We start from the raw sequence: 15199 nt of genomic DNA, 5'->3' as shown, positions 1-15199 counted from the left end.
ATTTCAAGCAACCCATTATAAAGTGTAAATAGTCAATGAATCCATTGTTAACAAATGTTACAGATTTTATGTAATATGACTGGTATCTGAAGTGGAAATTGTTGATGCAATGACAGTATAGAAATAATACAACATGTATAATTATGTCTCCACCAGGGATCTGAGAGAGAGTGACGCCAATGGCTTTGTTCAGAAAGCCATCAGCGCTGCCAACGTCAACAATAACATCGTGAAATACATCGATGATGCCAACATCACCTCGCTCACCACACACAACTTATCCCAAAGAGCTGAAGAAGTAATATCACAGAAATACAAAGCATACAGCCGCTGTAGTAACTGTCCGCAGTCTGTAGCTTTGTTGTGTGTTCTGTGTTTCAGACCATCAATGGAATCAACATGCAGCTCGGGAACCTGGTGACACAGAGCAGCAACGTCTTCAAAGAGTCTGTTTCTCTACATTCAGAACAAAATGGTATGGGGCTGTCACAGAATCAGAAAGAAGTGCTTTTTCATTGTTCATATGTCCACTATCCAATGTCCCTTTGACCTTTACTTTGCCTCCCTGTAACAGAGGTAGAAGCAGAGGTGATGGACAAGCTGAAATACATTGAGGAGACCAAAGAAACCATGGATAAAAACACGAAAAAACTTGCAGAAATAGTGGATAATATCAGTGGGATTCATACAGGTACGTTTTTGGAAGTAACAGTCTCAGCTTTTGCAAATTTCAGATCTTTGTGTCCGGTACAGAGAGAAGTCAGCAGGGTGTTTAGCCTAGCTTAGCACAAACACTATCCCTGGAATATGTAGTGCCTGTGTAGTTCAGTGTTGTTCCTGCCAGCATTTCCATTAAATGTTTGAAATAAAGGCCTGTTTCGCCACGTCAAGCAAACTATCAGCAATAGCCTTTTTTGTCACTATTGATCAGGTGGTACCGTGCATGGTTTCCCCTGCTTCTGTTAGAATCAGGTGTAAATGATGACTTGTATATGTAAAGTGCTTTGAGGAGTCATAAAGAGTGGATAATGCACTGAATAAATGAAGTCCATTTACCATGTCAAATACAGTATCTTTGTCCCCCCTCTGCATTCATTCCAGACAGAACACCACAACGACTGGAGTTCACCCAGAATGTGGCTGAGGCGACTCTCAACCGCTCAACAGAAGTCCTTCAAACCATAACCCCCATCAGCAGCAAGGTGGAGGAGTGGGCCAACAACATGCGGAACAATGAATACTCTACAACTGCCTACGAAGAGGCCGTCCTCTCTGCAGGCCAAGCAGGTACAATCTCCTGCAATGTCCACAGCAACACTACACATCTTGGATATTTAATTGAAATGGATTGATTTAGGATAACCCCCTTAAGGTGAACCATCTCGTTTTCAAGTGGGTCCTAATATGGTACAAACAGCAAGACAGTAACTAGAAAATAAATACAAACCAAACTAAATCACATCACTACAACCACAGACAATACTACTACAATCACAACACAAAAATTAAAGATACACATTCGAACATAAGGCCACAGAGAGGCAATTTTCCTAGCAATACAAAAATACAAACATAGTTTTGTACAGTCGGAGCTTTGAATTGAAATGATCTTTTACCTGCTGTTTTGGATACTGAGGGAGTGGAATAAAAGTACTGTGTGGAGTGCCTCAGATTATATGTGGAGGAATGTGGTTGTTGTAGTTAGTGTGGATAGACTTGGTGTATACATTTAAATAGGATTTGCAGCCAATTATTATGTATTTTTATATTGAGCAGAGGCCATTTTAGTGAGCTATACATTACACAGATATTTAGTGGGACATCCCCATCTTTAAATTGCCATATAACTGTAAATCAGTATTTCCACTGCGAGTAATTTAATTGATTTCTGTTCGCTTTCTGTAGTCTCCATATATTTACAGTCTCATTCAATGCTCTAGTGGAGAACCTAGATGTTCTGGTTCCTGTGCTGCTGGACAAGCTTAAGGTGGTGGAGCAGAAGAAGCCTGTTAACAACGTGACCACCAACATTCTGAGGATCAGAGAGCTGATAGCCCAAGCCAGGAGTGTGGCCAAGAAGGTGAGTACATCATACTGAACATGCTAAGGCCTATTCAAATGGCGGCCCACGGGCCAGATGCGGCCCAGAACCAACTCCCGAGTGGCCCACCCCCCCGTGGCCAAATTCCTACAGTAGTACAGTATGAACGCTACACTCCGCGTTGCCTAGAAACCACCAAACCATAACACAGTGCGTTTTTTGAAAGTGTGTCTATAGTGGTGCTAGTAACGGTGGTCCTATGATAGCAACTCTAAAACATGTCACTCTGAAGCGTAAACAGAGACAAAACGGTCATTGATCTTGTGGAGCACATCCGCGCATTCCAAGTCAAGCTGGACCTTTTCGCGACCGACTTGAGCACGGGTCGGATGCTGCATTTTCCGACGCTCCCCAAACACATCACATCCGCGGCACAAATCACGGATGTGATGACAGATTTCATTGCGAGGTTGAAAGAGATCTTTGCCGGTCGATTGGATGGACTTGCTCTGCCCATAGAGGTGATGGGCTTTGCCAGAGACCCCTTCACTGTTGCAATAGAGGGGGGCATATCCACCAGAGCAAAGGAAGTGGTCCCCTGCATCGACGAGGGGAAATTTACACTGGAACTTATTGACATGCATTCATCCGTAACCATGGCACAAGAGCAGCGCAAAGTTTTGGAGTGACGTCAAAAAACAGCAGTTCCCTTCATTCAGAAAGTAGCGATCTGTGTGCTCAGTATGTTTGGATCAACAAACATACGCATACGTGAGTCAAGCTTTGCACACATGAACTCAATAAAAAGTAGCCGCTCGCTGCTACCTGACTGACAGCACTCTTCACCAATGTCTTAGGATTGCATTGACATCCTATGAGCCACAAATCACTGCTCTTGTTCAAAACTAAAAATGTCACTTCTCCCATTGAGAAAGTCAGCGATGACAAATCACAAATGAGGTGATAGTAAGCACCCAGTTATTATAGTAGACGTGTAGTCAGGGCCGTCCCTCCCTACAGGAAGATCACGCAGACTGCGTGGGGCCTCACCTCGCGGAGGGGGCCTCACCTCGCGGAGGGGGCCTCACCTCGCGGAGGGGGCCTCACCTCGCGGAGGGGGCCTCACCTCGCGGAGGGGCCTCACCTCGCGGAGGGGGCCACATCTTGCGGAGGGGGCCACAACTTGCGGAGGAGGCCTCACCTCGCGGAGGGGGCCTCACCTTGCGGAGGGGGCCTCACCTCGCGGAGGGGGCCTCACCTCGCGGAGGGGGCCTCACCTCGCGGAGGGGGCCACATCTTGCGGAGGGGGCCTCACCTTGCGGAGGGGGCCACATCTTGCGGAGGGGGCCACATCTTGCGGAGGGGGCCTCACCTTGCGGAGGGGGCCTCACCTTGCGGAGGGGGCCTCACCTTGCGGAGGGGGCCTCACCTCGCGGAGGGGGCCACATCTTGCGGAGGGGGCCTCACCTCGCGGAGGGGGCCGCATCTTGCGGAGGGGGCCTCACCTCGCGGAGGGGGCCTCCTCAGTTTTTTGTTTAATCTGATTTTGTGCAAAAACTAATAATCAACCAAAACCAATGTTGTTGCTAATCTTTGACATATCCAAGACTGTGATAATAAAAAAAAGCCGACCCCCCCTAACATTTATTATATGGAAAATAACTACCTTTTTGTGCATGTTTTTCATAGAAAACCAAGTTCATGTTTTCAAACTGGCAGTTCAAGGGTTAAAATCCCGAACATAATTTAACATTTGGTATTTTTGATCAGGACTGAAGTTGATTGAAAGATTTAACCCCAAAATCTTTTTTAAAATATTAATCTGTTGTCATTTTAGAGCAGTTTTTGGAAGGCAAGGCAAGGCAAGTTTATTTATATAGCACTTTTCAACACAAGGCAATTCAAAGTGCTTTACAAAAAATGAAAGACATTAAGAAAATGGCATTTAAAATCAGTCATTAAAAAGAAAAGCTAATAAAATAAACATTAAAAGAAAAAATACATGGATAAAAGTTACAGTGCAGTCTAATAAAATACATGGATAAAGTTACAGTGCAGTCTAAGATATAATAGTTCAATTAAACATTAAAAGAAAAAGTACATGGATAAAAGTTACAGTGCAGTCTAAGATATGAATAGTTCAATTAAAGCAGCGACAAAAAGAAAAGTCTTCAGCCTGGATTTAAAAGTAGTCAGAGTTGACATTTGTGGACATTTTTGTCCTGAATGACTGTGACTTTTTTGTTCAATCTGATTTTGTGCAAAAACTAATAATGCAAAAAAATCCATTTTGATGCTAATCTTTGACATATCCAAGACTGTGATAAAAAAAAGAGCCATTCTCCAGATATGTATTTTTTGGAAAATAACTAATTTTCTCTGTTTTCATCATGAAAAAAACAGCGGTTTCATGTATTCAAAATGGCATTTAAAGGGTTAAAATCCTGAAAATAGCCTTGTTACAAACAATCAGGCCTTTTGCACCAACACAACCAAAGTTATTGCAAAATGAAAAGTGAAAAATGACCCATATGGACAAAAACGTCCACAGTGATACCGGAGGGTTAGACTGCTATTATTGTATTCAGTTAAATGCACGTTGTGATGTGACTGGTTCAAAGAATAACATGAATATTTTACTTCTAAAGCACACAAATGCTACAACTGTGCACTTTTTGTTTTTTATGCACTTTGAGATGCCTCAGATTCTGTTAAATTAATGCTAATTTGTTGTGTTTTTATGCACTTTTTGACGTTCCTTTGTTAGATGAACAATGAATACAAATTGCATGTTTTTCATCGCACTAATATGTGTTGGTTTAAACCTGCTTTTTACAGGCTGCTGAATGTCTGGCCCAGCTGAATGTTCTAGTTATAAAATCTGGCCCAACTGAATTTGTAATTGAATAGCCCTGCGCTAAAGCTTTAGAACTTTTGTACTTAAAATTGAGGATGCACACACAGACCACGTTGCCACATTCTTATGAGAACTTATATAGACATTGACCATTTGTAAATGTAGCAACCTTCTAAAAAAACAGTAAAATTACTGAGCCATCAACCTCACATTTCCAAAAGCTTTTTTGATTCCATACTACAGCATCTGTCAGTTTAAGCTAATGGAAACTACACAAAGTTAGCTCTAGCAGGTAAGAAGTAAAGTGTGAGCTTGTCCTAAACCGTCGATGGGCAGCCTACCTTTTTAGAAAAACACGGCGATGCATTTCCCGTTCCATCACATTACAAACTGATCACCATCATGGATCACAGAGGCTGAAACCTTTGAACTATTCATTAATAAACCATTACCAAATAGTCAGATGCTTATAGCTAACAGGGAGTTTTCCTCTTTAGGATATTGAATGAATCGCTTTTACATTTACAATGTTTGCTACAAAAAAAACTCCTCAAATGTATCTCACCATGACCCTTTCTGGTTGTTTTCATTAGGTGCAAGTGTCCATGAAGTTTAACGGTCAGTCTTCAGTGGAGGTCCATCCTCACAGCAACCTGGAAGACCTGAAGACAGTGACGTCCATCAGTTTGTTCATGAGAGTGGACCCTGACAAGGATCCCATTGAGGACCGCTTCATCTTATACCTGGGAGACAGAAATGTGAGGAACACAAAATAAGTGTGTTGCTTTGCCATGTGGGTTAGGCTAATCAGTTACTATATAACTAAAGCCTACCAGACGGAATGCTTAGTGGATACAGATGGGAGCCATTATAACAACTTACAAGTGAAAGTCCTGCAATCAAAATGTTCCTCAAGTGAAAGTAGAAAAGTATTCTCATCAAAATATAGTTAAAGTAGCGACAGTAAAAGTAGTCGTTGTGCAGATTGGTCCATTTCAGAATAATATATATGATATGTTTTATACTGATTGATCATGAAAGTGTTCTCAAAGCTGGTAAAGGTGCAGCTAGTTTGAATGACTTTGTATACTGCAGGGTAGCTGGTGGATTTACTCCAGGTGGAACTAAAGTCTGATTCAACACTTGATTATATTTCACATCATTCATCCAGATCTGTAAAGTAACTAAAGGTATTACATACATGTAGTGGAGGAAAAGTACACCATTTACCTCTGAATTGTACTTGAGTACTTGAGCAAATGTACTTAGTTACTTATAACTAACAAGTTGTTACAGAGTATTCCTACACTCTGGTACAACTTGTATTCAAGTACATGATCTGAATACTTCTCTGACCTCTGATTACTTGTGGGGAACAACCTGGCATGTAACGTTAGCTGACAACACTAAACAAGTGGATCAGGGCGAAGAGAAAAGCAGGGGGCCACTTGTGGACATGAATAGTTATATTAATGTATATGTTATGATCACAGTGGCAGGAATGACAGGCTTTGAAAACGCACAGTTGCCCTTTCAAAAGGTCTCCAACAGACGGTAGTGACAATAGTGCATGTGTGTGGCTTCAAAGTTAGACCTAATTTACATAGACAGTGTTAGCCCCCGCTCACCGGGACACAGAAAGCATGTGAGGCCTCTCTGTTCTGCTGAACACTTCACCTTGGTGATTTCACTGCCACTGTCATCTATCCAGTGTTTATGTCCCTGGCTTTTCAGTGTGGAACAATAGCCTCAGCATGAGCACTATAGCTAATCTGAAATGAGTGATGTTCTTCAAACTACTACATTTCAGGGTTATAGATCATAAAACATTCATAACAAATCAGGTCATTTCTCAGTGGGAAATGAATGCAGCTGTTGTAAAATGATGAAATACTAAGGCCATGATAGGGAAACAGGATTTGAACTCACCATGAGGATGTTCTGCTGTTTTACAGGGTAAGAAAGACTACATGGGACTGGCTATCAAGAATGACAACCTGGTGTACGTGTACAACCTGGGGGGAGAAGATGTTGAGATTCCACTGAGTTCAAAGCCTGTGAGCCAGTGGCCCGCAGTCTTCAACTACATCAAAGTAGAGAGGTAATACACTTTAGGAGTACACTTGAGGTTGTTATCTCTCGTACAACAGATTTGTTAAAGTTGCCACAGTAACACAATTATGATTTCAACAAATTTGTAATTTGAATGTTCAATGCTTTTACCAAAGCTATAAAAAGGTCTTAGGTATACTTCCATAAATCATGAGTTCGTCTCTCTCATGCTCCTTGGTGCTCTTTGCTTGCAGGCTGGGCAGACATGGAAAAGTATTTCTGACCATCCCCAGCCAGAGCTCCACAGATGAGCAGAAGTTCATCCAGAAAGGAGAAGCTCCGGGCGCTGACTCACTGTTCGACATCGACCCCAAGGATATTGTGTTCTTTGTAGGTGGCGTCCCATCGGATATCAGGGTAAGGCCTTTCACAAGAGTCCATCATTACAAGTGAATCATTAACTCAATGCTTTTTCCGAAATAAAATGAGACGTTTTTTGATTGACCAGCTCCCACCTCTTCTGAGTCTTGCTCCTTTTGTGGGCTGCATCGAGTTGGGTTCGCTGAACAATGACGTGATCAGTCTTTACAATTTCAAAGACACTCACAAAATGGACTTGATTACATCAACACCGTGCCCCAGGTACAGTACACATTTGCATGATTTACCAGTTACAGGGCCCCAGGGCAGACATGTGCTGTGGGCCCTGACTCATCCTCACCTACCCAGCTAATTCAGTCAGATTTATTGGATGTAATTAAATACACTATATTTATTTTCACAATGCGAGTACAATAAGAACTAAACTTGATTGGTTGAAATTCCCTAACAAAGAATCTGTTGATTAAAATAACAAAACCAATTGGAAGCATACAGAAAAAAACGCCGGGACTTTCGGGGCCCCCAGGAGATCTGGGACATTCGGAATTCATCACATATAATGTTCATTTTATTATATCAAATAATATTTCTCCTTCTGCTCTCAGGTACAAGTTGGCATTTTCCCAGAGTCGCATTGCCAGCTACCTGTTTGATGGAACGGGCTACGCACTCATCAATAATATTGAGAGGAGGGGCCGGTTTGGTGTGGTCACCAGATTTGATATAGCAGTACGAACTGTGGCAAACGATGGCGTCCTTCTCCTTATGGTCCAGGCGGTGAGACTGGCTTTAATGTTACACAAAGGAACTTTGATTTATTTGAAAACAATTTGTACTTAATTTAGATTTTTCTTTCACGAGTAACATTGTTTTCACACGCTGACTTAATTCTTCCTTTTTCAGTTTTGTAATGTTTTAAACAATCTTTCTTTCCAGGATAATTTCTTCCTTTTAGAGTTAAAGAATGGCTTCCTGCGGCTGATGTATGACTTTGGCTTCAGCAAAGGGCCTCAACTTTTAGAAGATAAAATACCAAAGCTGCAAATAAATGATGCACGATACCATGAGGTATAATCCCCTCTTCTCATTTGGCTAGTTAGACCATTTGAACTGGAAGTCAACGTGAACTTGTAAATGAATTATGCGTTGCCGTTTGCACAGGTGTCAGTAATCTACCATCAGTCAAAGAAGGTTATCCTGCTGGTGGACAAGAGCCATGTTAAATCTTTGGAGAATCCAAAAACTACACTGCCTTTCTCCGATATCTACATAGGTGGGGCTCCCTCAAGCATTTTAAAATCCAGGTGAGTTAACAATACTTACAAATCTTATTAAACATGGAACACTGTTCAATACAACTGAGGTCTGTTTTCCATGTAGAAATAATTCCCTCCAAGTGGCAACAGCCCATCTTATCTGCAAGAGACAGCTGGTTGGTTGCAGACCTGTTCCGAGGAGAAAATGTCTATACAGTTTATTGTAAAAACGTTTGGATTCCACTTACAGTTTTTACATTTTACATTTCAGTTTGTCAAAAGATATCCTTATGGTGACTATATCAAAATGTGAGAGTTGGCGTCTAAATATGAGAAACCCCCCCTTTGAAATTTGGCAGCAACAATTATATTACACATTGTGTAGTGCAGCTGAGAATTTCCCTAAAGATGCTGACAGGAAGTGTATGACCACAGGCCGGAGCTGTCTGCTGTCCTGGGTCTGAAAGGCTGTGTGAAAGGGTTCCAGTTCCAGAAAAAAGACTTCAATCTGCTGGAGGAGCCTGGCACCATTGGCATCAGCAGTGGCTGCCCCGAGGAGTCCTTTGTGAGTGCTGCTCCACCTTTTCACACTCTGTCTGCTCTGCATGTGTGCCTGTGGAACCAATACACTGTGGGTGATGGATCTCACAATGAGTAGAACAAACAATCCATCTCAATCTTTGTGCATTTTTCTGTCAGTGATTTTTTTTCATGTATTGTGTCTTGTATTTTTGTCCATGTTGATGTTACAAATGGAGCTGCTGAGATGCAAGTCAAATTTCAGACTTGATCTGACCATTAAAGTATTATCGTTATCGTTTGTTCGTTAATCAAGAGAAAATAATTTATATATAGTTCAACAGCTTTCATGTGAGTCTACTCACAGTCTTATTGGGGGATTACTGAATTGTAAGCTGAACGGAGGGTGAAAGGTAACAGGTGCTGAAAGTGATATGTGTTGTTCTTGTGACAGATGTCCCGTAAAGCCTATTTCACTGGTGAGAGCTACCTGGGATCAACAGCCAAGGTCTCACCCTTCGACAACTTTGAGGGAGGACTGAATTTCAGAACACTGCAGCCGGCCGGACTCCTGTTCTACACGAATGAAGGGGTATACATTAATCTTTGTCTTTACACACCATAGGAAAGTCACTTGTGTGTAATACAATTGGGAGGGATGAAACCCTCTTTAATGGTCACACATGCAGAGCACACAGCACACACAGTGAAATGTGTTCTCTGCTTTTAACCCATCCTAGCACCAGGAGTCTAGTACCAGGAGTCTAGTACCAGGAGTCTAGTACTAGGAGCAGTGGGCAGCTATTGCACAGCGCCCGGGGAGCAATGGGAGTGGGGGGGGGAAGGGGGATGTCCGGTGCCTTGCTCAAGGGCACCACGGCAGGGCAGGAGGTGAACTGGGACCTCTCCAAGTAGAAGTCCACACTCCAAATGTAGGTCTGGTCGGGGACTTGAACTGGCGACCCTATAGCTCCCAGTCCAAGCCCCTACTGACTGAAATGACTGTAATGCAGCATTTCAAATGGTTGGATTGGAAAACTAGGATAAACAGAAGTATAATGTTGTCCTAAAAGACAGATCAAGATACTTCCTTGGAGGAGTTTGTAACAAGTTGTAATTGTGCTGCTAAGTTCTAGCTTTTACAATATTCTCTCCTACTTCAGTCAGAAGAGTTCAGCATATCCCTGGAGAATGGAGCCGTGGTGCTGACCTGCAGAGGCACGCGGGTTAAATCACACAAGAAACAATACAATGATGGAAGGACACACTTCTTAGTGGCCTCAGTAAACAGTCAGAAGTAAGTATGCCGACATCACAGCTGCCAACAGCTGTCTTATGTATCAAAATTATGTTGGGTTGGCCAGCTCTTCATACAGTGTCCTCTCAACTGTATGACATCAGACTCCTCTTAGAAAGAACAATTTGTTTCAATTTCAAGATTATTTGATTGCTCAACCCTTAGTTTTCTGATACTCAAAGTGTTACACTACATGTCAACATTAACACATGCACACACATTCATCCAAACACACACACCACACACACACACACACTCACACACACACACACACACACACACACACACACACACACACACACACACACACACACACACGTGTGTTAGGGGTTCAGTATCTTGCCCATGGACACTTTGTTGTGCGTAGCTGCCGGGGATTAAACCACCAATCTCCTGATTGCAAATAACAAGACTGATATGTGTGGACTAGTAACTAATAAACCTCCTAATAGAGTTACAGACCTTCTGTACAATTTCAGTTTACTGATAAGAACCAACAGCTTCCAGACAAACAAAACATGTGGCTTTATCAGCATCACAGTTAACCAGCATGACAAAAAAGGCGAAGAGGTCTGTCCCTCTAGAAACCGATCATTAAAGGCAGATATATAGCTACTTATTCACTGACTGAACACCTCTTCGGTTCAGAACTTCTCATGTAGAGATTGTTGAGACATATTTGAAATATAATGCAGACAGGCAGCCAAAAAGGACACGTAGGGTGGTGTTTAGTGGGTAGGCAGTTATAGAAGAGCACTGTGGCTAAAGATCATTTATGAGCACCTGGTTAAACTGTTCACCAGGTATTCACTGTTGGTGGACGACAAAGACAAGCAGGAGAAGAAACGTCCATCATCTGCCCCGAAAGCCTCCTCAGGTTCTGCTGTACAGACCTTCTACTATGGAGGCTCTCCCAGCAGCAGTTTCAAGAACTTCACCGGCTGCATCAGCTACGCCTACATCAACAGGTAACCCCCCCGAGGGTCCCCACAGGACCGCCCAGGGCCCGCTGCCCCTTCATATCTCTGTAGCTTCTACCTCCTCTCCTGTTATGTGAGGAAGAGACCAGTGGTGTTAAGTAACTAAGTACATTTACTCAAGTAGCCTACTGTAAAATGTTGAGGTATTTGTACTTGAGTATTTCAATGTCTTGCTACTCTGTACTTTTACCCCAATACAATTCAGAGGTACATGGTGTACTTCTCCTCCACTACATGTATTTAATACCTTTAGTTACTTCACAGATGTGGATGAATGATGTGAAATATAATCAAGTGTTGAATCAGACTTTAGTTCCACCTGGAGTAAATCCACCAGCTACCCTGCAGTATACAAAGTCATTCAAACTAGCTGCACCTTTACCAGCTTTGAGAACACTTTCATGATCAATCATTATAAAACATATCATATATATTATTCTGAAACGGACCAATCTGCACAACGAATACTTTTACTGTCGCTACTTTCACTATATTTTGATGATAATACTTTTCTACTTTCACTTGAGGAACATTTTGAATGCAGGACTTTTACTTGTAACAGAGTATTCCTACACTCTGGTACTTCTACTTTTACTCAAGTACAAGATCTGAGTACTTCTACTTTTACTCAAGTACAAGATCTGAGTACTTCTACTTTTACTCAAGTACAAGATCTGAGTACTTCTACTTTTACTCAAGTACAAGATCTGAGTACTTCTACTTTTACTCAAGTACAAGATCTGAGTACTTTTACTTTTACTCAACTACAAGATCTGAGTACTTTACTTTTACTTAAGTACAAGATCTGAGTACTATTGCCACATCTGGAAGAGACTAACAAATAAAGCTGTGAGCTGAGAAGTTGTTGCTATGGAGACGAGCGGGTGTGTTGAGACATCCTACAGCTCCTTCATCTGTCCTTCTTGTTCCTGTATTTCTGTAGACAGGACCGGGACATAGAGCCTGAGGACTTCCAGCGGTACACAGAGAAGGTGCAGACGTCCCTGCAGGACTGCCCCGTCCAGCGGCCCCCTGCTGCTCTGCTGTCCAGGCACAGGGAACATAGTTCTAGAGCCAGACAGAGCATGTCACAGAAGGTAGGACCGAAGAGTGCTGGACAACTGTCATTCTTCATTTTGTTGCTATGATCTGTGTCATCCTGACATTCAATAAACCCTCTCATAGGTCAGCAGGGAGTCCAGCCTCCCCCTGGGCCTGATGGAACTGAGGAGTGATGAGCAGGAGCCGTCCGAGCTCAGCATGGAGACCTGCTATCTCTCTTCAAGCCCAAGGGCAACCCGCCAAGCCTTCCACTACGGCGGCATCGCCAACAGCAGGCAGCACCTCACAAACCTCCCGGAGTCCCTCTCTGAAAGGTGTTTAAGGAACAGAACCTACCTCAGGGTCACAAGTGTTCACAGCTCTTTCTTTCTGAACACAGTGCTTAATGCGACTATCTTCTCACAGGTCCCACTTCTCCTTGTCCCTGAAGACCAACTCATCGTTTGGCCTCATCTTTTATGTATCTGACGTCCAAGAGGACAACTTCATGGCCCTGTTCCTGGCCCACGGGAAGCTCGTATACACTTTCAATGTAGAAGAGCAAAGAGTCAAAATCAGGAGCGAGGAGAAATATAATGACGGTGCATGGCACAATGTAAGTGTGACGTCAAAAGTGAGTTGATGCATGTTTAGCCATGAAGCTGACGACCTCCTCTCTTCTCCTGTTGCAGGTGGTTTTTATCCGTGATGGGAGTATGGGCCGGTTGATTATTGATGGGCTCACAGTGCTGGAGGACAGAGTTCAGGGAAGCAATGTCTCCTGGCATGTCAGCAGTCCCCTGTTCGTGGGAGGGGTTCCTCCTGGGAGAGCCCAAAAGAATATTCAGGTATGGATGCAAGTTTTTGTTGAAGAGATTAAACCATGAACACAGCGTGGGTCATTTGTAGCATGAAAATTCTATCAAGGTCTGTAGCACCGAATAAAAAGGCTAACCTTTGACAAGTCTCTGTAAATTATGACCCATTGTGTCTACCGGACATATATGGTTATACCGGCAGACATCCAGACACCCAGCTGTGCTCAGCTCAGGGTGCTCTACTCGTGTCACTCGGTTATTTTCGGAAAACACGTGATGGCCGGCTGATGACGACATTTCTGCATGGTTTTCAAAGTAAGAGCATGATGTTTTTGTATTATAATGAACAGCGGAACGTTAGATGTATTCTTTATCACCATCATCATGTTATAGTGATACAGTTAATTTGTGTTAGTTTATTGGTTCAATACAGCATATATCGAGCACATTCGTATGCATTGATGTTGAAGTAAAGGCTATACGCCACTTTCGGGTCCCGGGGGAGCAGCTGGCAGTGAAGCAGCCCAGAGATAACTCTTTCTTCATTGTTTTGTGTGTATTCAGTCAAGCGGGTCAAAGTTACAAAGCACTTCACATCTTATAAATTGGCCTAGTTTTACCTTACCAGTGCAGTGGTAAGGTGAGTTTGCAAATCTTTTAAATGCATTTGTGGATGGTGTTTTACATTTACAAATCACATATTTACAAACAAATTATTTTTATGTTCCCACAAATAATTATGAGACATATCTAAGCCCATTCGCTAGCCTCTTTAGCTCATGCTAAACAGCAGCAATTTACACTTACTTGTAATTGCTTAAATGTAACAACAGTAGCATAAATAAATAAGAGTCATGTCTGATTGAGTATTGTTACATACCATATCCATCTTAGTTAGTTTACTTTAGCCACCTCTGGAAATTGTCATAGATTACTGTATTGGGTACAACCCTTGGGATGTGTTTTATTTCCTAATGATTCAACTATTTATTTGTAAGAGAAACCGACTGTTGGGTAACCAGGGCCTCTATTTGAGTGACAGCTATGAAAGGGGGAGACAGGGGGGATGACAGGCGGCACATCTTCCCGGGCTGGATTCGAATCCGGGGGCTCAGCTTGGGGACCGAGCCCCAGTAAATGTGATGTCAGCTCTACCAACTGAGCTACTGTACACGAGGGCCCTCCCTATGAGTTTATAGACTAACCAGTCTGAAATTGGTCCCCATGTGTTTCCCTTCAGAGAAACTCTGCATACAGCTTCACCGGCTGTCTGAAGAACCTGCAGCTCGATGGCCAGTGGCTGTCCTCGGTGACAGAGACTTTTGGGGTCACCCCATGCTTCGAGGGACTTTCTGAGGTGGGGACATTCTTCTCAGAGGAAGGAGGATACGTCCTGCTTGGTAAATTTATAGTACTTTTCAAAAATGTAATACAAAAGACATCTTAGTTGTCGCATTGCATACATTTAAAGTTGCACAGGGTTGTTTTTGTGGAAACACCATTTACATTGGGCAGGATCTATTTTTAAACTGAACATCTGGTATATTACAGGGCGCATTAGATTTCCTTCTGGAAAACTCAAAGCCCCTCTAGCCTTTCACCATCCCATATGCACAGGGCCGGTTTTTGGCATAGGCGGTCGCCTAGAGCGCCAGATCTGGGGGGGTGCTGCGCTGGCAGCTCTGGGAGGGGGAAAAACATTTTTGACCGTTGGTGCTCATCCTAATTTTCGGCCTTGATGTAACAATATTCATAATTAAGTAAAGGTAACACCTTTTTCACCCCGGTTACACTTTTCATTTGCCCTGTACGATGGGCGCTGTAAGTGATGAAAGTGGGGGATGTTGGCTTATCTGGCGCCCGCAGCTCACAGCCAAAGTGCGAGTGAGCGTGGGAGCGAGGTACCGGCGCTGTTGTTATTAGCATCTGGTGCTAGCTGCGCTAACGGATATAAGAA

The 15199-nt window shown here is 42.9% G+C and overlaps 1 protein-coding gene across 1 annotated transcript in view; it reads left to right on the top strand.

Annotated features, from left to right (window-relative positions):
- Positions 1 to 15199, top strand: part of lama4 (laminin, alpha 4) — a 49047-nt gene that overhangs the window by 30510 nt on the left and 3338 nt on the right. The window contains exons 16-36 of the mRNA XM_034212406.1: positions 157 to 298; positions 382 to 475; positions 575 to 691; positions 1102 to 1287; positions 1941 to 2080; positions 5492 to 5656; positions 6854 to 6999; positions 7205 to 7367; positions 7459 to 7592; positions 7937 to 8108; positions 8268 to 8399; positions 8493 to 8635; positions 9023 to 9152; positions 9561 to 9698; positions 10270 to 10403; positions 11207 to 11371; positions 12327 to 12480; positions 12569 to 12759; positions 12851 to 13040; positions 13117 to 13272; positions 14483 to 14642. Coding sequence (XP_034068297.1) covers positions 157 to 298; positions 382 to 475; positions 575 to 691; positions 1102 to 1287; positions 1941 to 2080; positions 5492 to 5656; positions 6854 to 6999; positions 7205 to 7367; positions 7459 to 7592; positions 7937 to 8108; positions 8268 to 8399; positions 8493 to 8635; positions 9023 to 9152; positions 9561 to 9698; positions 10270 to 10403; positions 11207 to 11371; positions 12327 to 12480; positions 12569 to 12759; positions 12851 to 13040; positions 13117 to 13272; positions 14483 to 14642 — 3152 coding nt within the window. The remainder of the gene's footprint in view (positions 1 to 156; positions 299 to 381; positions 476 to 574; positions 692 to 1101; positions 1288 to 1940; positions 2081 to 5491; positions 5657 to 6853; positions 7000 to 7204; positions 7368 to 7458; positions 7593 to 7936; positions 8109 to 8267; positions 8400 to 8492; positions 8636 to 9022; positions 9153 to 9560; positions 9699 to 10269; positions 10404 to 11206; positions 11372 to 12326; positions 12481 to 12568; positions 12760 to 12850; positions 13041 to 13116; positions 13273 to 14482; positions 14643 to 15199) is intronic.

This window comes from Gymnodraco acuticeps, unplaced genomic scaffold, assembly GCF_902827175.1.
Source record: "Gymnodraco acuticeps unplaced genomic scaffold, fGymAcu1.1, whole genome shotgun sequence".
In the NCBI taxonomy this organism is placed as follows: domain Eukaryota; kingdom Metazoa; phylum Chordata; class Actinopteri; order Perciformes; family Bathydraconidae; genus Gymnodraco; species Gymnodraco acuticeps.
Note: the sequence above shows the minus strand (reverse complement) of the source record. Positions and strands in the feature narration are given on the sequence as shown.